The sequence below is a fragment of the Cottoperca gobio genome, chromosome 17 (assembly GCF_900634415.1).
Source record: "Cottoperca gobio chromosome 17, fCotGob3.1, whole genome shotgun sequence".
Lineage (NCBI taxonomy): Eukaryota > Metazoa > Chordata > Actinopteri > Perciformes > Bovichtidae > Cottoperca > Cottoperca gobio.
Window position 1 is genome coordinate 4,552,885 of NC_041371.1, and position 24,379 is coordinate 4,577,263.

General features: G+C 38.4%; 1 protein-coding gene across 3 annotated transcripts in view; it reads left to right on the plus strand.

Moving 5' to 3' along the window:
• The first annotated feature begins 3,742 nt into the window (after positions 1-3,742).
• glis1a (GLIS family zinc finger 1a) overlaps positions 3,743-24,379 on the plus strand; it is a 37,822-nt gene continuing 17,185 nt past the window's right edge. Inside the window, exons 1-2 of one of the 3 annotated variants that reach the window (XM_029453184.1) lie at positions 3,743-3,855; positions 20,051-21,198. In XM_029453184.1, coding sequence (XP_029309044.1) covers positions 20,296-21,198 — 903 coding nt within the window. In that variant the 5' untranslated portion in view covers positions 3,743-3,855; positions 20,051-20,295. Of the gene's footprint in view, positions 3,856-8,194; positions 8,521-20,050; positions 21,199-24,379 lie in introns of those variants that run through there. The other 2 variants (XM_029453185.1, XM_029453183.1) reach the window with 2 other exon arrangements.

A 24,379-nucleotide genomic window follows, 5' to 3' on the forward strand; every position in this document is an offset into this window, starting at 1 on the left:
CTTTGCTGCCAGTCTCTATTTTAACACAAGTTTAATTCCAGAGTATAAAGGATAATACACCGTGGATTACAACAAAAGCAAAAATATTGTACTGTTTACAGTATCTTTACTGTAATGATGCTTTACAGTAAACAGCTCTACTGTAACTGTGTTTATAGTATGATACTGTAAATATGTTTTGAAGTATGGTGCTGTAATTGTGTTATATAGTACGATACAGTAAATGATTATATAGTAAATATAGCCTACTACTATACACTATTCACTAATAATGATTACAGCATTACATTTAAACACAGGTTTATATTTAACACAATAATATTTTACTACAAACAATTGCATTTCATAAAGGTATAAGTCTGATTACAGTGTATTTATTATTTAACACACTTTTACAAATGATATCCATTTAAGTATTATCAATGTCACAAAACTCGTTTAAGATAGTGGTTTAAAGAAATAAGAATATATAATATTTTACAACACACACACACACGTGTGTAAAGTTTCAGTGCCAGCCATAAACATGGTGATTCATGGTGATTGATTGGCAAAGCAACAAATCACTGTTACTGTTACCACAGACAGTCAGCAGGTGGCGCTGCTGTTATCAAAATAAAGTATGTGTGACACTGGAGATAGTTTGATGAACTTCACGGTTACAAAACAAGAACTTAACGGATGAATGGTGGTGACAAGAAGACCTCAGTCAGAATAAAGGACATTTAGTTTAAACTCATACGGATTATTCTTGTATGTCCTCAGTGCAGTGTGATTTTGGTTTACTAGCAAGTGGGACAGTGAATGTCCTCATCTGATAAGAAGTTTCAGAAAAATTAAGTTTAATAAGCTTTTACACCGTCACAGTACACTCACACTGATGTTTTAAAGTGGGACAACTTACACCTTTATCATTATTAGTGCATTGAGTCTGATTATCTCATTTAAACATGAGACCTCTAATCAGCCAGGATCATTGAAAACACCTGTGTGGGTGTGCAGGACCTTTGAATAAAATGCTAGTTCTGTCAGATAAGTTGTCACCTTATCTCTCACAAACACCTCTCTTTCTTGTTGACCTGTCAAAATGAACTTATCTGAAAACACAAAAGTAACACATTTTAACATAAAAGGTGAGGCAGCAGTAAAACTCTCCGCTGTGTGAACACACAGCAGGAAATAATGAGCAAATAAGCAACATGTGTGCAGACAGGTGGCTAAATACAAAGAGAGGCTGGAAACTCGATGAGGACATCTAGTGTACAGGTGTTGTACAACACACCTTTTTCACAGCACACATTTCAACTTATTTATAAGTAATAAAATGGTGACTTAGTTGCATGAAGTGTTCCTTTAATTCAGCATGCATAACACCAACTAGGGTCCTGAAACCTTATGGCATACCTTACTGTAATGCAGCCATTATTTCTGTTATTAATTAAATCCTGTGCTGTCCCTGTTATGATAGTGTTCCCTTTTTTAAATGGTAGACATGTTGACGTGTTACAGGAGGAAAAGCACAGGTGTAAAGAATAAAATGAATGACGGTTGAACTCCATTGATCAGTTCCAGAGTCCTGGTATTGTGCTTGCTGTCGGGGCTTACTGTAACACTTCAATAGAACAGAGCCATTATTAATGCTGGAAGCAGCACCTGTGCTTTTCCTGCTATGAAAAGTCAAAATGTCTGCTGTAAAAAAAGGTGTATTAATATTTCTGAACGCCTTCATTGAGAGAGACAGAAAGAGAAATGATTGCACAACTAAAACCAGCTGTTTTCTGCATATAGTTAGGAGATGACAATGTCCCAATTTTTCATGGAGAATATTTTCTTTTGTGAATTGTTTTCGCCCCATCTGGTTCTGTTTGGAGCGCCGTCCCAGAGGACTTGTTTACAGATCTATGCATCATCTCGGGAATCAGAAATACAAAGTCTGACTTGCAGTTTCAATGTGTAATCAGATAAACAGATAAAAGTGTGTGTGTATTCATGTCAATCTTAACCGAGGGCCAGATGTTTGACAGGCTGTCATACATCATAGAGCTTCAGCTTATGAATGTGATGAGGGTAATATTAATCATTTATTTTTGACCTCAGTGTGCATTATACTTAGCTGACAGAGATACTATAGGAAATGCTGCCAGCCAACAATCAGAATACGGTCAGTATACGGCACCACAAACACACTGTGTGCAAAATCACAGGGATACTGGAAATAATAATTACAATCCACAATGTTATTGGGGATTTGCAGATGCATTAGTCTAAAGCCACTTACAATCTTTTCGCATACATTTGGAGCAATATGAGGTTTACTGTCTTGCTCAATATCCACTATCAGGCCGATTTATCTTTGCTAATAATATGTTAGAATCAAGTTACTGTAATGTGTATTTTTAGTCATGTTTAAAACAAATTTAAATATTTAAAAGAAACACTATCAAACAATAATTTGGCGACCCCCTGCAGTAACTCTGAGGAGCCCCTAGGTCACGACAAAATCATTCAAAGTGACCAAACTCCTCCAGATAAATGGAGACAAAATGAAGAAAATAAATGTGTTTGGCGCTCAAGAAGTAGGACTGTAAGTTAACGCTCTGGAAACCTTTGCATCTCTACATCCTACCATTTTAGAAACATAGCAACAATCAGAGGATTCATGTCCAGGCAGGATTTGAGGAACTAATCCATGCTTTCATTCCCAGCAGGTTAGATGACTGTAACCGTCTTTTCTCAGGTCTGCGAATGAAGGCAGAAGAAACTAAACACATCACACGAGTCCTGAGGTCTCATGTCAGAGAATAAAGCTTATAGAGCTTGTTTATGAATATCTCCATGGCCTATGCCTAAAATACATCTCTGGCTGTCTTTTACCATATGAACTCTTTCTATTTGGGACTTTGCTCAGTGAGGTCCTTAATAGTATTGTAAATTACAATAGAACTAACTAACTATTGAGCATGAGTCCCATTCATTGTTATGGGATTTTAAACGGAGTAATTGAACTTCTTATATATCTTAAAACAGGATTGAGGGACTTTAATAAATAATTTAGGCTAATGCTTTATAAAGCACTTATAAGTAATTATTAACAAGAACCTTTGCAAGGTTGGGCTACTTCCTCCTTAGAGGTTTCTTTTTAAAGACATAACATTTGCAATTATAAAGGTTGTTAGTTATTATTATAAGGTAATAAACCATTCAAACTGCAGTTATAAATGTTATTAAGGTTTAGTGAAAAACGCAAAAAAAAGAGCCAACATTGAACGTTAGCAAGTCATCTATAATATTATATATATAATATTAATGTTAATAAATCATTAATAAAAGATTAAATACTCCTAATCTGTGGTTGTGAATGTGAGTAAATTGTTAATAAACAGATTGTGATGCCCTGTTGCTGCTTTCCAGAAGGTCAGAGGAAGTAAAGACACAGGAGGAGGATAAATATCAGACACAACCTGGCAACCCAGAAGTTGTGTTTATTAGTGGTGAAAATGAATTAAGTGCATTTACTGAAGCTTCGGACTTTACTTGATTATGTGCATTTTCTCATAGTTTTACTTCACTACATTTTGGAGGCAAAAACTTTAGTTAAAAAAAAACAGAGACTTTCATTAAGTGAATTTATTTAGCTGCAATACATCTTCTGTTATTATTTAAGACACACGCAAAAAAAGGTTTGCCTGTGCGTGCGTGCGTGCGTGCGTTTGCGCGCGCAGCAAATCAGATGCAGACAGTGAGCTCGCGGTGCAGAGAGCGCTGCTGTGACAGTGGGAAGCACAATCCGCGTGCAGCCAGCGCGAGGCAAAGACCTACTAACAAGCTGTGTGAACTATGACTGGACGCAAAACGGTAAGATCAGAAATGTTACATAACTGTACTTTATAAAGTGTTTTAAATGTATAAAGTTTTAGAAACTGTGTTGTCATGGAGACTTGAAGTGTCAGTGAAGACGTTATACATGATTTATGTTGTGTATAGATGTAAACGTTTTTAGAAAACGTTTTAATGCAGATGTGTTTTTACTGTTCAGTCAGATCACCTCAAAATATACTTGTTCTCTTTTGACAATGAGCACAATGGAAACATTTAAGAAGCATTAAGAAGTAAAGGCTACATCACTGTAAATGTTGGCAGCTGCCTATAAACATTCAAAGTCACTCCAGCTGGCACATGAACCATTGTTTGGTGGATTTGCAATAGCTTTACAACCACTAACATGTCAAAAGGTTATGATACATGAGGAAAAACTTCCCTAAATAGAGGAACATATTCTACAGTGCTGCTAAGAAATGTCATTATCAGGTCTAATTGTATCGTGGATTACACAATAACTTGTTTTGATTGTGCAACAAGGATTTGAGGAAGACAATTAATAGATATGCTGCTCTATACTGTAGTGAACTCTTACCCAAATGGGATATTTTTTCCCTCTTATTACTTGTGGGACTCTTCGTTTCCACTGCTCTGCAGTGCATTGATTTATGTAATGTTGCTGGAATGAAAAGTGCTGCGCAGGGGGTGGAAATCTGGCTTTCTGGAAGCCAAACAGATGAGGAGGCTTGTTTTAATCATTAGTCTCATGGTATCACTGACATGGAGCTTGTGCTGGTTTATACTCACAGGCCTCTCTGCCAGTGCTCCCATTGCACAGAGGTGTCTAAGTGCTGAATCACTGTTAATTTCATCATTTACCTGATTTATTCTTATATATGTGGCAATTAAAGGGTAATAAACAAGAGTTGGACTATTCCGTAATGCACAAAATCCCCTTAATATGCCTTTTGGGGGGTTGATCAGGTTGTTGATCAATACTCAATGATTGTTTCACCAGATGCTCAGATTGTTTGTTCAAGTGCTCCGATGGAGCGTGGTGCTATACGAGCGAGAGACAGCAGCGAGCCAAGATTTGTTTCGCCCCAAAAATATTTGTTTGCCCTGGCAGTGTATGTTCGTCTGGATTTCACACCAAGGAATGAAATAACAAAAGCTTTTCAATTTTAGTGGATGCTGACTTTTCAAAATGTAAACAAGCGTTTCAAAATATTTCTTCAGATTACAAGTGAAAGTATGAACCTTAAAACAGAATCCATTGATTCTACAAGTTGTGAGGTTATTACTTATCATTCATTCAGCGACTAAATTAATGTTGTCCAGTTGCCACTGCATGTGTGAATGTGGCAAAGACATTTATATTAGTACTTAATGGAAAGGGAAGATTTGAATCGAATCAACTTTATATCGTCACACATGTACACAGAACAGCACACACAGGGACATTTCGACTCTGCATTTAACCCATCCTAGTATTAGGAGCAGTGGGAGATACTATACAGCGCCTGGGGAGCAGTGTGGGGGTCCAGTGCCTTGCTCAAGGACACCTCGGCAGTGCCCAGGAGGCGCAGTGGCACCTCTCCAGGTTCCAGTTCACACTTCGTACTACGGAGACTTGAACGGGGGAAACCTGCCTCTGTTTGAAGCAACTGTATCTTGTTTGTTTAATCTGATGTCCACCAACAGAAATGTAAATATTACAATTTGAGAACTTTGGGAACTTTTGCTCTTAAAGAAATTGTTACAGAAAAGTACGTGTGTGCTTTACTTGAGTATTTCCATTTTATGCTACTTTATATTTCTTCTCCATGTATCTCAGGGGAAAATATTGTACTTTTTACTCCACTACATTTATTTGACAGTTAGTTACTTCTTATATGAGAAAACACATGGTATGATACTATACTATTAATCTACCCAGTAGTACACAAAGTATCTAAAAGTGGCTCAACATTGATGAACTACAACATTAAAATGCTCTCACATGTATCCATTAGTAATAAAAACTGAGATATATAATATTCAACACTTTGAAAGGAGCCGTTCTGTATAATGAGTTATTTTACTTTTGATACTTTTAAGTACATTTTGCTGATAATACATCTGTAGTTTCACTTAAGTAACATTTTGAATATAGGATCTGATTACGTCTTGCAACACTGTATTTCAGTGTATTAAACAAAGAAGATACAAAAGTGTTAATAGATAAGCTTTAAAGCTCTTGCTAGGCATATTTCTTTTAACTGCGGCCATGTTAGCTAACAGTTTTGCACTGTTTATAGTCTTTATGCTAAACTAAGCTAATCCCCTCCTATAGGAGGTGCGCAATACTAAGTGAACAAAGATCCGAGTGGTATCAATCCTCTCATTTAACTCAAGGCAGGAAAGACAATTATTACCAAACTGTTCCTTTCACCAGGAAATCCCCACACTAAAAAACACAAACGGCGGTAAATTAGAAACACCACATGTAGAAGAAACAAATTTAGCACTTGGGGAAAAGTGGGAGTTACTGAAGCTGTTTTAATCATGTAATTGTTTTACAGCCTCTTTTTACTACTTGCATAAAACCAACTGATGGAAACACCTGTTGAGACAAAAAAACATTTGTTTACTTTGAGTAAATTGGATTAAGATTTGAGCAATATTTGGAAGAAAGCTATTTATTACTCCAATCCCCTCTGGTAGCCATTAGAGGTCATTTAAAGTCCCAGTTTACTTACTAATACCTCTTTAATACTCATGTTTACAAAGATGACCTAATGTATTTCATTAAGAGTTCAAAGTCACTGAGAGACAAGTCCGATCGTATGGGAGTTATTAGTTTTAGGCAAGAAACAAATTTGCTTTCTCTTACATAAATATTTGTTACCATGAAAAAAAACAGCCTCCAGTCTGAAATGTGTCACATCCGACCTGCGAGTTTGAACTGCTGCTGCCTGTGTTCATAGTATGCTGATGAAATGATTCGTCACTTGTTTTTCTCAGCTGCCCGGTCCCTATATACCTTTCACGGACATTAACAGTGATTGCCCTACAAGCAGAGCTCATTTTGGTTTGCTTCAGAAATATTATTCCTGGCTTAGAGGTGCGTGCTCTTTTGCAACACCCAAGGGTGACACAGCTGGGTAATAGGACCCGCTGCGAGTATCAGAGGTAACTGTTTCAACATTGTTTCTGGTGTGTATTAACTGCAGGCCAATGTCTTTTTAAATCATGTTTACTTAGGAAATTATTTAAAGTCCTAGAGCTTTTCCTCTTACCACAGTCCAGTCAATTAGCAGGATTATAAAAGTTCCAGTTAATACATACTTTATCTCTACAGGATGATTATAAAGTCCAGATTCTAGCTTGGCGTCATTCCCCAATACTTGAATAGAAAACAAATGTATTAAAGAGATGTGCGTGTATGAATATAATCTGTTTGGTTTAGTTTCAATTCCATATGTAGTTGCAGGCAACTACTTATTATCTTCCCGTTTGAATGATTCGTTGGACAGTGGTGAAAGAAATATTCCAATCTTTTATTAAAGTAGCAATACCACATTGTAAAATGATTACATTACAAGTTAAAGTCCTGCATTTACAAGTATTAGCAGCAAAATGTTAGTATGAAATATAAAGGTATCCATTATGTTCAGCAACAGTTGCACAGTTTAACCTTTAGTGTAAATTAAACCGTAAAAACAGCCACTGCATAAATATTATTTAGATAAAACTACAATATCTTAATGTGTGTGTGTGTTTATACATACTGTATGTAGAGAGAAGCTACAGGAAATTTGGGGCAAATGCAACCTACTGGCAGCTGAAAATAAATGTAGTTTTAATGGCACCGAGTAACATAGAAATTAATGTAGTTCTGGATTATTGCACGGCATATAAAAAAATCCTCAATTGCTGCTGTTATTTATCATTATTCTACAATTTAAGGTTGTGACTAATAGTTACAAATTGTTTTATGGTTTTGTAATAACAAACAATAGATATATACAGTAAACAATGTACCAGGGGTTAAGGGGTAAATCAATTAAATCATGAAAAACATAATTTGCATATAGCCTATCAATTGTGTTTAAGGCTTAGTAGAGTGCTGAATAATTTGTATGTATTGATGCATTTATGAAAAAATAAATTGCTATATAATTAACTTTTATGAATGCGACATTTTGCTAGGATAAATAAAAAAATATATAATACTGTTTTTAAACGGGCTTGGCTCGAAATGTCGCACAACGTCAAGTGCCTTTAGTGTGGGAGAACACTGCGCATGCCCAGCGCTAATTGTCCCCCGCTGCATTCTTATTGGCTAGTTGACGTACCATTGTAGTCACGTGTTCGTAGTTGGAAAGTAACTGCGGTCACCATGACAATGTGCATTATATTCCACAGTACGCGTTTAAAAGTTTGCTTTTTTAAAGAAAAGTTTGCGATTAAACCCTCCGGTGCTCACCAGCCGCGGAATAGTGTTATAAAACAAATCGTTGGTAAAAAAAAAAATTCAGATTTAACCAACATGAATTATGATTAAATGGCTAACTGCTAGCTTGTCAGAGGAGACTTTTAACCTTTCCCGTGTGTTTGCGGACGAGATGGTAACGTTACCTGGTCAAGAACAGACTGTCAGCATCCCAAATGTCTCTTTGAGAGGATTACCTAACACCACAGCAGCAGGATAATAAGGTAACATTGGATAAGTATAGCTACCAAAACAGGTGTTTAAACTGTTGGGGAAATGCGACATAGCGCATAATGTCAAATTGTACAATTGTGTACTTTTCTGATTTTGTATGTGTGCAAAGTAATTGTTTTGCTACCCTCTTTTCCACCCAAACGCATATATATATATATTATATAATATAATATATATATATAATATTATATATATAGATATATATTATATTAGGATATATATATATATATTATCGTATATATATATATATATATAGATAGATATATATATATAATATATATATATATATATATATATATATATATATTATATTAATATATATATATATATATATATATATATATATATAATATATATATATATATATATATATAATAGTATATATATTATATATCATATTTTATATATATATATATATCATATTATATATTATATATATCATATTATATATTAGATATATCATATTATATATTATATATATCATTTTATATATTATAATATCATTTATATATTATATATATATTATATATTATATATATATATATATATATATATATATATATATATATATATATATATATATTATATATATATATTTATTATATATTTTTTTAATTCTGGTCTGGTTTCCACCAACTCTTGAGGGAAATATTTGTCTCTTTAGCTGCTAAATGCTCCTCTATGTTCACCAGCCAGTCACTAACTGTGTCTGTCAGCTGTTTGGGGCTGAGCTGGTAGTGCACATTTAATTTAATTTAAATATGAAACATAACTTTAAGAAGAGTTGCACTTCCTAAGATAGTTTGACAGCCTAGTCATCCTACTTTGTAAAGCTGTGTTGTCTTTTTGTTTACAGTTTGTAGATGAATACACAAGGCTTTTGTAAAGGATAACACAATAAAGCTAATTAGTTTATTTCCCATGAGGTCTTCGGTGGGAGGTCAGAGTTGCAGCAGCGCAACAGCAAGAGAGCAGAGAGTTTGATTAAATCAGTGTAACAGCAGCAAACTGTTCTACAGCATGCACATTGGTAAATAGAAACTCAGCAACAAAGAGGAATAGTCTTAAAGCATCATAATATTATTATGTCAAATTTGAAGTGAATGTAGTCCCAGTCAGTAGCAACATAATGTTCTGTTTTTGCATGAGTTAGTTTTGGGACGTGTACACTTAAGAGAGGACCATGTAGAGGGGGGAGTTGCAATAAAGTTTAAATATTATTCCTGGGAGCCACCTAAAACTAACATACAAGCATAACAAATAGAGCAGTTCAATTAAAGAGATCTGTCAAGATTAATGACTCCTCGCTGAATCTGCTAAGCAGACGCACAGTTCACATAGTTTTCCTCGTTTCATCTGCTCCCAGAGGAAATCTGAATTTACACTTCAAAGTTTTAGTACAAAAAAATAAAAGAGGAGTGTTTCAAAGGATTCAGAGGCCCTGCTGGAAACACAGGGAGAAATGTTAAATAGGAGCTAAAATGTGAGTTTTCAGTGATGCTCAGACAGAAAATTGTTAGCAAAAGTTACAATCCTAACCTGGAACAAGTGTATGTTTACAGCATTTATTTATTTTTGAGTAATTTAATATGCGTTTTCTTCCCCTTACTGCACTCTCAGCTTCATTCCCTCCCTTCTAGTCCCATATGTAGTTGGAATATGACTCTAAAACTTTCACTGTCCTTTTTTTTTTACAAAGCTATTGTAAAGCAGCGTCTCATATCAGGGCGGACCCGAACGCTTCCAAGCTTCGAAACAGTATTCAAATGCTTCATTTCATTTGTTTTTAAATAAATTATTCTATATGTATATAATAATAATGTATGAATCTAAAATAGCCCAATAAATGGTAATACCATATTATTCATTATACATTATATATATATATCTCGGTGGGGGCTCCTCCCCCTTTTAATACGTCAAAAGCAGCTTTTCCTCTTACTGTTTTCTGTCTCACTTCTCTCTATCTTTTCTCTTTTGGTAGCCTGATTTGACTTCTTTTGCTGCTACCTTTCCAATGACATGATCGCTTCAAAGTTCACCTCAAGACTCACCTTTAGAGGAGGGGAGGGAGAAGCTCTTAGTCTCTGTACTCAGACAACAGCAGTAGTTTACTTATCATGCTAATATTCAATGATGAAAACAAACTTTGATTCCAGTCTTTTAGGTACTTAGCCCTGTCTGCTAGTTGTGTAAAATTAATTCTCCCATGACATCATATGAAGGAGTGCTGCATGCAGAGCTGGAAAGTATTGCTTGATATAGTCCTGCCTGATCTATTGGCAGAAATGCTGATGTTTCACCAAACGTAGCTCTATAAAAACCGCTAGATGCAAAACATAATCTATTTTCACAAGGTTTCACGGACCAAATACCACCCAAAATTTGTTTTGAAAGACACGTTGGAGTCAGTCAGTAGTACCACACCAGACTCAGTCCATCGCAGAAGAGTTTTAACAGACGCCTTTTGAAGCCGCTCCTATTTCAAGACGCTGGCAGGCTGGAGAGTCCAAGTCGAGTCCATAGGCGCTGCTTGCTGCTTCTGCTGGCCGCGCTGTATCTGGTTCACGGGCTCTGCTCACACTGTCTTGTGGTTTGGACCGATTCACTGTCATTTCGCTGGAATTTCCTGCCATCTGCGCTCAGTCAAAGTTTCTCACAGATCCACACCTGCTTGTAAATGTTTAGTTCTGCCAAGAGGAGAGCACGGAGGGATAGGTGAGCACTGATGGAGCAAGAGGGAGAGATCCACACCCGCCTTTTGGCTCCACTTTAGAAATAAAGAAACTAAAACTCACTTGTTTGTTGAGGGAATGTGATTTTGTTTGGCGACATCACTGCTGCAGAGACGGAACGATGAGACGTTCACATCAGAAAATAACTGAAACGTATTCACATTTCTGACACTTAGAAGTTATTTCCTGTAATTTCACTTTCATGGTTATATTTACTACTTAACAGTGGTGTAGGTTTTCAGCCTCTCAAATATGAAGATTTCCTATTTTTCTGTTTTATATCACATCGAACTGAATATCTTTGGGTTTAGGTCTCACAAACACGACACTTTAAGACGTCACCTTCTACTTGGAGAACCTTTTATGGTTATGTTTTTACTATTTTCTGACATTTTATAGACCATTCAATTGATTGATTTATCGATGATAGATAAGTTTATTTGCTTTTTTGAGAGTTAGATGGGAAGATCGATACCACTCTCACGTCTGTGCGGTATTGAAGCTACAGTCGCTGGTTATCTTAGCTTAGCATTGAAACTGGAAACGGAGAACAAGGTAACAACACCTACCAGCACTGAGCACTCTGTGTATAAGTGGCTGATTCTGACTAACTGTAGCTGTGATTCTGACTTCAGCCATGGGAGGAAATAGCTTTGGCTGTCGCTGTGATTGTGGCTGAGCTTTGGTTCTTATGATTATGGCACATTAGTTTATATTTGGTCTAAAACTAACTGCACAGCTTCTTCTAGATGGCACTTGGCTTGTGGTGCTCAAAGCCCCAAAAATACATTCGTAAAACTCAACAGCAATTTCTCTTTTCAGAAATCATGACCCGGTTACGCAAGATAAGTTTCATGTAGGAACTATTTTCTTTCTACAAAACTGTGTTGGGAAGCGTGCGTCTATTCATGGACGAGAGGCTCTCCTGAGTTCTTCTGAGCTAGCTAACACTACAGCGCCTTCATGAGTAGATGCACGCTTCCTTCTGCACGCTTCCTTCTGCGCGGTGATACGGTAGAAGGAAAGCGGTTTATTTTAAAGATTCTTTCTTGACTGATGTTAATAGGAGCAGCAAAGTGTAGTCACAATACAGCTACCGTAGCCACCATAGATATAACCACAACTGCAGCCACAGTCCGAGCAACGACCACATCTACTGTAGCCGCAGCTTCAACAGCACAGACAGACAGAGCAGCTGTGCTCACAGCCTGGTGGAGTTATACTGTCGGAGCTCGGCCTTTTCAAACCAGCAATGAGCAGTAAATGCATAATTATTATATATAATAATAAACATCTCTCCTTCGACTGTTTCTGGTTCAGCAAAATGTATTGCAAGGCAACGCAAAATGTCCATCATGACCCTTTCGGTGGCTCCATAGTACTTAAATGTTTAAAGTAAAAGTAGACATTTTAAAATAACATTACTCATTACACGGAAAATGGCTCCTCTGACTATTTGCTTTAAAAAAACATTATTGGATTATTATTTCTTATGCATTAATGTGTACGCAGCTGTCGTAACCCCTTTATATACTTTTGAGTTGTTTAAAACAATGCATCATATTTCATAAGTTGTTAAGTGTTAATCAGCAACAGTAACTACAACTTTCATATAAATGTGAGTAAAAAGTACAACATGTCCCTCTGAAAGTAGTAGAAGTATAAAGTACCATAAAAGGGAAATGCTTTAGTAAAGTATTTCAACATTACATCTGAGTAAATGTACTTCCTGCCTCTCTGCTTATGTGTCAACACTCACACTTAAAGTGAAGAGGTTTCTATGAAAGATCCTAACTAGTTTATAGAAAATGAAAAATGCAGATATGTGAACATTTTTAGAAAGAACATCCAGTAAAAATAAACAATGAGAAAGAACTCTGCTGTTAGCTCAGAGTTACAGTAGATTTCACATGTCTAAAAGCGCTATTTGAAGTTTTAACTGTCTCACCATAGAAGAAGAGCCCCGGGTAGATCACTGTGTCTAAAGTTAACAGCAATTCAAGCCGCTTGCTGAGATGACATGCATGAATTCTGATCCAATAACACTTTCTTATTTTGTGCAACACGAGACGGAGTTATTCACCTGCTCCCACTGAGTTTACTTTGACCCAAACTGCCTCTCAAAATCTGGAAAGTGCCAAGACTGGCTACGATCGAACAAAACAAAGTGGCCTGCAGTATTATGGACTTGGTGAGAGTTTAAGTCTTCAGCACTGTGCTGCCACATTGATCACATACATGACTTATAACCTCTGAGTATAACACATTGGGTATTAACTTGTTAAAACACAAGACTATGGTAAATAACAAATACAGTATGTTTATTGTGTGGATTAGCAGAGAAGCAGAGAGTGCAAGTTAAAACATAGGACTCGAATATATATATATATATATATATATATATATATATATATATATATATATATATATATATATATATATATATATATATATATATATATATATATATATATATATATATACACATAAATAAAGTAAACTTGCGGTACAGGAATGTATTAAATATTTATTCCTAATGAGAAAAGACACTGAAGAGTGTTTATATGCACTGAATGTGATCTTTCTAGGTATCGATCTTATTGACACTTGTTGATACTTTAAACAAGAACAAGCTGTTGGGAGACCGTATTATAGACTTTGCAAGTATCCAGGTGAGGGGAAGTGTGAATGAGTGCATTCTGTACACGCACATATCAGCACTGTTAATGATACTGTATGATTTAGATCTGATCTTGTCTTCAATCCTTGGAAACATTTGGTGAATAGAGGACCATCCAGGACAGTTATTGCTTCCTCGGGGCTAAACTGTTTTGTGGATGTGACACTTGTTTTGTATCGGTGGAGGATTGCCGTCTTCTATTTAGGTTTAGGTTTGGATTGTCTCAATTTGTCTCTTTGTTCTTCTGGTTAACATTATTTGCCATGTCTTGATTTGTAGCTTATAACTCCAGAAGAAAATACCATTTTGCCCTTTCCCTCCTGCATCATGTCTGCCTCTTCCAGCTGGAGTATCAATATGACCAGGGATGGAAGAGTAATCACATCCTCTGTTGGGGTCTTGTGTGTGTTTTACATTCCTCACTTCATTCTCTAGCTCTGTTTCCACAGTCATCAGTGGGTTTGTCACCTAGACTTTGAGCAAAGCCTCAAAATGTAGACATGACTTAGTGGCATTGGCATCAGCATTGGATTTTGTCACAGTATTGCCGCAGCTTCTGATCACTCTGGAAGAATTGTCATCAGCACCTCTTTCTGTAGACTTGGCTGCAGGAGTCAGACTGGCACACTGAGCCGGCATGTTCAGAAATGAGGTGGCAACTTGCAGCCACGTGTCACTCATCAGTGACGTTAACGTCTTTAGACTTTACACCCAGCTGTCCATATGTGTTTGATTTCCTGTTGGCACTCAAGGTCAACGTTAAGTAAATGCTCTTCATTTTCACAGTGGACCTTTTTTGGTGAAAGGTCTTTCGGTCTTCATGCTGAAACATATGATGCATTCTGGTGAGCAGACACTAAGAGGCGTTTTTTGATCTGACGCTGATTATTTTTGGGGGTTTTGGTGCCTTTATTGATAGTGTAGCATGAGATATGAAAGGGCGGGAAGAGGGGCAAAGGGTCATAATGTGAAATAAAACATTTTGGTTAGCTTTAGGCACAAAAAAACTTGGTTGAGGTTTGGGAATGATTGTGGTCATGGTTAAAAGAAACCAACACTGACGGGAAGTGAACAGTTGACTCCCATGTCAAAGTCTGACGTTAACCCCCCCCGACCTCCTCCCTGTGGACTTTGTCATTCTGTAACAACGTCACACTTTTTTCCTCCTTTGCTCCCGATAGCATAGAGTATTAATTATTTGGCTGCTAGAGGGCCTGTGTCCCTTTGAGCCTAAACAAATGTTGTTCTTGGCAATTTAATTAATTTAAAATAACTTAATGTAGAATGTGTGACGTATAGCCACTTGTGCACCTTAGGCACTGAGGGGAGAATTCACTTAAAGATTGCGAGGGCTTTGCCGCTGCTAAACCTGCTCAAAGAAGACATAAAGAAACCTTGTAATCTCTCAGAGCATCCGTAAGGGTGAAATGCACGCTGAAGTGCGCTGTCAAGCAAATAGCATCTTGGTGTTCCTGTGCTATTTGCACTTCTTTAAGTTAGGTAAGCGCATATATTTAGCGCAGAATTGGCCCCTTTCTGTGCCAAATGAGCCTCATTGCACAAACAGTTCATTTCATAAAGATCAGCACTAAGAGCCACAAACAGTTACAGTGAAAATATTAGCATCTTCAGAGAGTTGGTGGTATTTGAAGCACATTTATACTGACAGACTGAGATATTAAATCCTAAATACGGTTTCTCTTTGTCACGTTCCTTTGACTGAAGTTTTGAGTAATGCCTCTGCTCCTCGTCAGTCGGACATGCATTTAATTTTTCTTTTTCTCTCTGCCATTGTTATGCCTCCTGTGTTCTTGGCCCAAAGATCACATGAGGCATTGCAATGCTATGAATTCGCCTGTGAGTTTTGTTATTACAGACAGGAGTTCGATTGATACATGCGTCATATTAATGTGTAATCTTTGAGTCAGTTCTCATCATAATTCACACAAATTACTTTGAAAGGTATCGTTCACCTCTAATCAACAGTCTTTGTGCAGCTCTGCAGCTTTCCGTGTCAGGTCAGCAGCTCCAGGTTGGGCCTCTTCCCTCAGTATAAACAAATGTTTCAGGAGGCTCCACCTCATGAGCCTCTTGTTTAAGTTTCTCAGCCGAAGCTGTTTGACAGCTCGTGTTGCTGTGAAGGTTTTCTAATGCTCAAAGAAGACACAACAAAAACAGAACATTTGCTCAGCTGTTATGCATATTAAATACAAAGTCGGCATGTTTTTGAAAGAACGAACTCCTCTGCATATCCTATAATAGTCAGACCTAAATTGACCCCCCTAGTTCAAACAGAAAGTCCAGCTGTTCGTCCCACAGCGGGCAGGATTGTGCTCCCAACTCAGCAATGTGTTTGATCCGAAGAGACTATTTATTTTTAATTATGAAAACGTTCCTTTCAAGTGGTGTAATATTAGTACGATGTATGTATTTGCGCTGTGTCTTCCGGGTGAACTAAACCGCATAGTGATCAATATGTGCAGTGGTTTCCTACCAGTTGCTATAAAAAAAAAGCTGTTCCTGTCGTGAGTGAGAACATCAGCAGAACTATTAGAGCCATCGGATGTGAGTTTCTGTCTTATGAGGAGATGGAGAAAAGCTTGAGCCTCTGGAAAACATCCCAATGGACTTTAGGGCCAGTACATATATATACATGCTGATAGGGACCTCTTAAATCGGGTTATTTAAAATGGTGACCAAGATTATCTAACAAAGGGGACATTTAACAATTGGGAACAAATAAACTTGTGAGTGTCCTTCAGGCGTACAAAGTATGTTAGAATAACACTGTTTTTTTTTTTTAATATTTGGCATTTCTTGTTACTTAAAGGCAAAATGTTTGCCAATACTAACATATCTGTAATAAACAGAAATTGGCCAGAAAAAAACATTCTGGTTCCGTAGACGGACTGCGCTCACTGAATTTCCCTGGAATCAATAAAGGTTAATGACTCGAAAGCAAATTACAATTTATTACCAGATTCATAGGCCACAAAATTGGTTTCACAGGATTAACCTATTTTTGAAAAGGGAGGCCCTAAGGCACAATTTATTTAGAGAAGTGTAAACTCTCACCCCCCAGCCAACTTTCTCTGTTACTGGGACACCATGTCGTTTATAAAAACAAGAGAGACAGTTGTGAAACTAGTTACGTAATTCACATGTTTTCTTTAATGGTCAGCCAGCCACATTTATGAGAGTGTGTTCTCTTGCAAACATATTGTCCTAACCAGAAATATACTACACCTGTGGGTATTTCTACCCACAAAAGTTGTCCCTATGTATTTGTTTTAATCCAAGAACTAATGATTTACAACCCTCTGAAACGCATAAAATATCATATGATTTATATAGAAAATAATAAAAGAGCAGCGACAGGATTACAAATCAGTACCTGGAAACACATGATGTTAATTCCGTATGTCTCAGTGATCCGTTTATTGGTCGTGATATATGATAGTAAGTCCCTGCTCAAAAGAAATGACCAAACAACATGGACATGCACTCCTACATGCATCTTACTCACTCAAAACAAAATACACAAATCTACTATTTTGCTAAATGTTCCTGAACATTTCTTAATTATAACATTTTGTGGCGTTACTGTAAAGCTGCATTATTGTTGTTGTTTTGCAGTGGACCAGGCTCTAAACACAACTACGAGCAACACCTTGCACATTACACATAGTCATTTTGATCCATTGTTTATATCAACATGTGATTAGCGCTGTTTAAAAAGCACGGCGTAGCAGAGGTGACGTTCTGTGGTCAGACTGACCATAAAAAGGTTTCAGACTTTTAGTTATAAGAAGGGAAACTAATTAAATCAATAGAAAATTCAGATTTTCCCAGATAAGTGATGAACTGATAATTCTCTGTTTTGCTCAAACAATGAGATTCTGCTTAAAACAAGCGTCAGAATAAGTTGATGTAAATACATATTAGTGACGTTTCTGCCTGTATTGATGCGAGGAGCATTATTTAGGAAGGAGAGCAGTAGGAGACTGGATTGTGTTCACTCTGTGTGTTCACATCTCTCACTTCAATAAGGATCTTTTTTCCCATGTTTCACTTGAACCGAAAAGCACAAAAAAGGTTTGTAATTCAACAAGCAAAGTGCTTATTGTTGAGACAAGTACACATTTGCTCGTCCTGAAATGCCACAGCTGTGTTTAGCTAACCTCAGCAAGTGAGTCTTTAAAAGACACCACATGAGATGAGCCTGCTATTTTATAAAGTTTGCTGGCTCAGTTGAGGCTTTGTGGGACACTTTTCTTAGTTTTACTGTCTGACTCTTCTTTCTGGATTAGCACCAAAGTGGTTTGAGAACAGACACTGCTAAAATAAAATCCCCCTTTTTTGCTATATTTGCTGCTGGATTTCAAACCAGAACTCGTGTAAACATCCACTCCACCATAAAGACTATTGATACGATTATTTATCAGATGTATTGTTGTTTTGTTTACAGCTGAAATCCCAGAGTTTGCCCTCAAAACTCTTAACATTGGTTTTGACTCTCAAAGCCAGCAGGTACGAGGTGGCAATTATGATGTTTCAAACATACCGAACCACTTCTGCTACACAAGGATCATTAATCCAGTTCAACTTGTTGACACATCGCAACCTCTCTAATTAAGATCCAACCACAGTTCCCATGACTGCTCTGCTACATGACTCTGGTGGGGGGGGGGGGGGGGAACCCCGGCTATTTACGGGAAGAATCGTAAAACTATAAACCAGACTATACCAGGAAACTATGGGCATGAACCTACACTTAGTGACTCCTTCGTCGGCTAATATAACTACAGAAGTGAACTTACTCATCATCTTAGCTGTGGGCTCGTAAAATAACCGTCCTATTGAATCTTTCCGATGACTAATTACATGTGGCGGGGATCCTGTTGTGAAGTAGATCATCAATATCTGGCAGATGGCGGTAAACAGCGGAAATGAAGTCTTTTCTAATAAACACTCAAGGACTGTTGCACAGTAGAGCTCCTGTATATGTGACAAGGGTGGGGGGGGGACTTCTATTTGACCCACTATTTTCCAGCCTCCCGGTCCTGCAGGACTTGAGATGTGGTCCATTACCTCGTCCTCTGTTAAAAGCATCTGGACCAGGTTCCAGGCCACCGGCTGCCACACAACGACTGGCTGTTTGCTGCGAGGGTGGCCTTAATGCCTGCAGTAATGAATCAGCCCCGACTGTTACAGCAGCTCAAAGGAAACCAAATATACACTGACTCGCTGCAGCGACGCACTCAGAGCTGTTTGATTGAAGCCTGCTGACAAGGTCGGGCGGGCACGCTGTTTGTTTTGGTTTTACTTCATCTGGGACCTTCTCTGCCAGTCACCTTGGTCCATTTGTTGTAAGTGATTGAAGGCAGAGTTGCCGGCGGCTGGAAAACGAGGGAATAACTTTCAGAGTGTGACACATTTTGGGTTTTATGTTTCAAGCCTTCAAATGGCGTGGCAAGTCCAGCAACATCACAAACTCCTGAGTGAGTTTAGCTGAGATCACAGTGGAGGAATGTGTAATGTACATTTACTCGAGTACTTTACTTAAAGGGGAATTTTACACATCAAACAGGTGTGGCGAAGTATAAATGGATGTGTGAAGAAAGGTTGTATAACATCTTTTGTGGCTACAGAGGCAGGACTAGAAGAAGTATCTAGAAGTTAAAGTAGCACCACACTGTGAAAACACTCCATTAAAAGTCCTGCGTTGAAAATATTACTTAGGTACACGTGTGTAAGTGTTATCAGGAAAAGAAAAGAGTGTTTTACTATCGTATTATTGTATTATATTACTCATGTCTATTTAATATTTGTACTGTTGGTGAAGGTGGAGCTGATTGAAGTATTTTATATACTGTAGGGTAGTTAAATATATTTTACATACAAAACATGTTATGCTATCGTATAACTTCATATGTTTTCTCGCATGGTTTCATTTAAGTAATTGTCTATATTTTAACCCCCTAAAATAAGCATTAAGCTGGTTCTCAAAGCTGCTAAGTGATACGTTTCTGAGAGTGTTTTGTTTTTGTATTGTTTGTCTTTTTTTAAGATGACTCATCTGGGTTTGGTTTCTGTCTCCCGCAGTGCAGCACAAGAGATGACTGACCATGCAGCAGTTTGGAACAAATGACAGAAGATTACACATGCTGGGTTTTAGATGAGAAGATGCCAGCACTAGAAAATGACCCTAATTTGATTACATTTGAGAACTGAAAGATGCTGTAGATGGTTTTACCTCCAATGGGTTCCTAAAGTTGCTCCAGCAGAATCAGCAGCAGTGATTTTACTTAAAGGATCTCTTGGTGGAAGTCAGCGAGCGGGGGGCCAGGATGTGGCCCCCTGACCTCGGGCCTCCAGATGTCCAGCTGACTCTTCCTGGTTTTGGAAGTGTGTTTGAGGATGCCGAGGACCTTCAGGCGCCACTGTCTACTGGTGGCTTCTGTCAGTCCTCGATACATTCAGGTGGTCTGGGCGTGTGCTGTCTCCCAAGGACTTCCCTGTCCCTGTCCTCGCTGGGCCGGGACCTCACCTCCCTGCTCAGCTGTAAGACAGCTGGATCCCACATAGAAAAGACAATGGAGGACTTTGCCACCACAGGGCACACCGATCCTAAAAACAACACCCAGAGGTTCAGTTGTTACCCCCAGCCCTCCCTCCCTTTATCATATATGCTCACCAGCTGTGCCACATCTCCTCCTTTTGGCTCTCCACCCTCCTCTCTTTCCTCTTCCTCCTCCTCCTCATCTTTATTTTTCCCCTCTTCCTTACCTCTTTCTGATGCACCTGGTGGTAACAAGACTCCTCACCTACAACAAAAGATACAAGAAGAGTATCACCCAATAAAACAAGAACCGTCAGATGATTTCTCGCCATGTAAGAGGGAAGCGTTTCAAATCAACAACCAGCAGGGGGAGCTGTTCCATGTGAGCCAGCCCCTCCGAGGTCAGGACAGCACCCCGCTTCATTTCCAGAGGCTTAACGGAGCCATAGGCCAGGACCCCACAGTGGACCAACAGGACCAGCTGTGTCACTGGATCGACTGCAGTGCCACTTACAGCAGCCAGGAGGAGCTGGTGAGGCACATCGAGAAGGTGCACATCGACCAGCGCAAAGGGGAAGAGTTTTCCTGTTTCTGGGCCAGCTGCGTTCGACGCCACAAACCCTTCAACGCTCGCTACAAGCTGCTCATCCACATGAGGGTCCACTCTGGAGAAAAACCCAATAAATGCATGGTGAGTAGGTTTTCTTATGACTGATGGATCACATGAAACGGATTTTTGATTACTACCGAACCAGAGAAGAAAAACACAACTTGTTCATTTATCCCATTTAGGGAAGGGAACTGCAAACCAGCTTATGCTATAAATGCTGTGTTATGTGTGCAATATACTTGCAGTAGTTTTGCAGTAGCAATACCTCAGAAAACAGGTTAAAAAAATTGTAATAGGATCAGAGAGAGAATATAAATGAACATAAATCAAGGCAGACCAAATAAACAGATGTTACAGACAGAGGATCAGTGAGAGAGTTAAGATAGTTTAAAGGTATTTGTTGGGTGTGTGGGCTGAGGCTTGAAGAGCTAAATAATGTCCACTCCCGGAGTAATGAATGGGAAGTGATAAGGAGGAATACAGCTGTCCTCCCAGGGCTCAGCCGTACACACCTGACCACTAAAGGTGCTGAAGAGCAATGTAATAAAACTGCCAACCTCTGCAACCCACCATTTTCAGTCAGTCAAAGCAAACCTCATCCTGTCCAACTTTATGTAGCGTTCAAATTGGCCTTTTAGAGGTTTAAGTGGGATTGAAAGGCATTAACCTGCTTACAGTACGTCTCGACTTCACTGTGCAGCCGTTGATCACCAGTCTGTTAGACAGAAAGATGATCCAACAGTTTCCTCTCCCCACGGCAGGTTTCCTTTACTCATGCATGCCAGAGGACGAAACATGCAGTGTTGAATGAATAGAGGGTGCGTCTGTAGCTCTGAGCATCCAACAACCTGCTGATTGCCCTGTGGTTATCCTGACAAATGCAATTAATTTATAGTTGTTAAGTAGTGATGTAATAAACTGATGGGAAACTATGTTCCAACAGGGAAAACTCTTTCCTGCCGTTTGAAGTTCCTCGTCTTTTGAAACCTGCACACAAAGTTTTAATCCTTCTGTCCCGGTTGGTGTGGTTTTAACCTGTGGTTACCGCAAGTGAGGTTAATCACTACAAGTCCCAGAATTCCCGGGGGCACCAAACACTTGTTGAGCAGCTACTTTGTCAGAAATATAACGGAAGAGCTTCTGGTGTTTCGGTCTACAGCGCAGCAAAACAAACTCGCACTGTCAAGATGTCAGTCAATAATAGTTGTTTTCCATCACAATCTGATTTAATGTAGATCCGATTAATAAAGAAGTTGATTGACCTGATCCATTTTGATACTTGACATTCACCTTTCGATGTTTCATTAAGTTTTCAAGCAAAAAATGACAAATATTCTCTAGTTCCAGCTTTTTCACATGCTAATTAAATTCCACAAATGTATTTTACGGAGCCATGCGGTGAAGGCGGCAAGTTGTTTTCTTTCTATGTTACCTCCCTTGCTTGCCTGTGCTTCTTCTGGCTACGTCACATACAGCTGTTATCTCATTGGCTGCGTGTCAAAAGGTCAGAGCAACTGTATGTTCCCACAGAGAAAACTCTCTGACCATTTCCTGCCTTTTCTTGTGTCTCGTAAAACGTGCAGGCTGTTTATAAGGATGATGGACTGTAAACCTTAAAATGCCAAAAATACGACAAAAGACATACATCACATTCAAGACGCTTGTTTAAGATAAAGAGAAAATCAGACCACGAGGAGAGACGGAGACTCATGGGCATCAAGTCTGTCATCGGTCATCTTCTGAAACACAACTTTTGCTGCTTGAACACATTTGTTTCATGATGACCTTCAGTTTGGCTCCTCGTCTCTGAGAGTCAGTAACTCTCTCAGTTCTTCCCCAGCGACTCCTTCACTGTCGTCAACCTTAGTCTCCGATTAATAATTCATTCAGAAATCTTCATTCGGGGACACGCTTCCTACTTAAGTGAATAAATTCATTAAGCTGACCTAACCTGCTGCCAGCTTGTAAATATATTACTGTGGCGAGTCGCCTGCAAACGGATTAATAAAATTAAATCAACATTAACCCTCACAAAAAAAGTCAGTCACACTTGAACTATGTGAATAACGTAATTATATTTTTCATAAAGCGCTCAGGCCAAAACATGTAAATTAAGTCATTCCTGGTGCAGTAATGGAAAAAGGACTCTCACATGAATGTAGTCAGTGTGTGTGTTAATGAATTCAGCCTCATTTGCCGGCTCGTTATGTCAAGTCTCAGATCAGACAGGTGCTACTCAGGCTGTAAACACAAGCTCCTAAAGCGTTTTTAAATCCTCCGTGGTGGAGTCATCCGTCATAACAGAAGGTGCTGAATTAACAATCATGTGTAGATGCATTTAGAGGATAAGTCTGGTGATATTTTATGTCTTCCATTCGGTCAACAACTTCCATGAAAAGACCAAAAACAAAAGTGTAGCCAAACCTGATAATATATCTTATTACTCTGTGCCATAGAAGCCAGTGTTGTCGAAACAATACCATGGCAAACACATCAGCGAGGCACAGCGGCGCACTAGGTGACATGTTTCCTTTTATTACAATGAACATGGGCACTGTAGTTTGTTATGAGTCAGTCACACATACATCGCCAAGACTGTCCTCCCAAGAAGAATGACTGCATCAGTCCCAGACCCCATAACGACATATGTTTATGCCCTCCAGCAGCCATAGTAGTATGGGCGCAAAGAAGGAAGTCAGGTGACGTTGTTAAAGAGCGACAAAGTCCGTCGAGGAAGAAGGTCGGTGTGGTTCGATGGGTCAACAAGATGCTGGCCTTGAACAGTAGAGACTGCTGTTTGTGGCGCTCACTAAAGCACCAAATGTGTATTAATCCGCAGCTGAAAATAGTCCCCAACAAATGCACTATTTACCCGTGTTTGAGTAGCGTTTGGTAAAAACTACAATGCCCAGCTGTTTTAGGATATTACTGAACTTTCTTTCAAAAAAGGAAACTACATATTTGTCACCCATATTTAAAGATGTACGTCTTCAACTGAAACCAATCGGCTTTGAGCTCAGAGCCACGGACAGGAAGTCAGAAAGTATTGAGTATTGTTTCTCTTCAGTAGCCATATACATTCTTTAGGTTTGATTCACATTACTTTGATTCTTTTTCAAATAATGCAACGTTTTTCCTCCTTTCAAACGACTTTTATTTGTTTGTTTGTTTTAAGTTTGTCCGCTCACATTACACATTAAGCAGCAACATGTTCACCATGTTCTGTCCTCAGGGTCTCTCACATGGAGAGTCATAATCTATA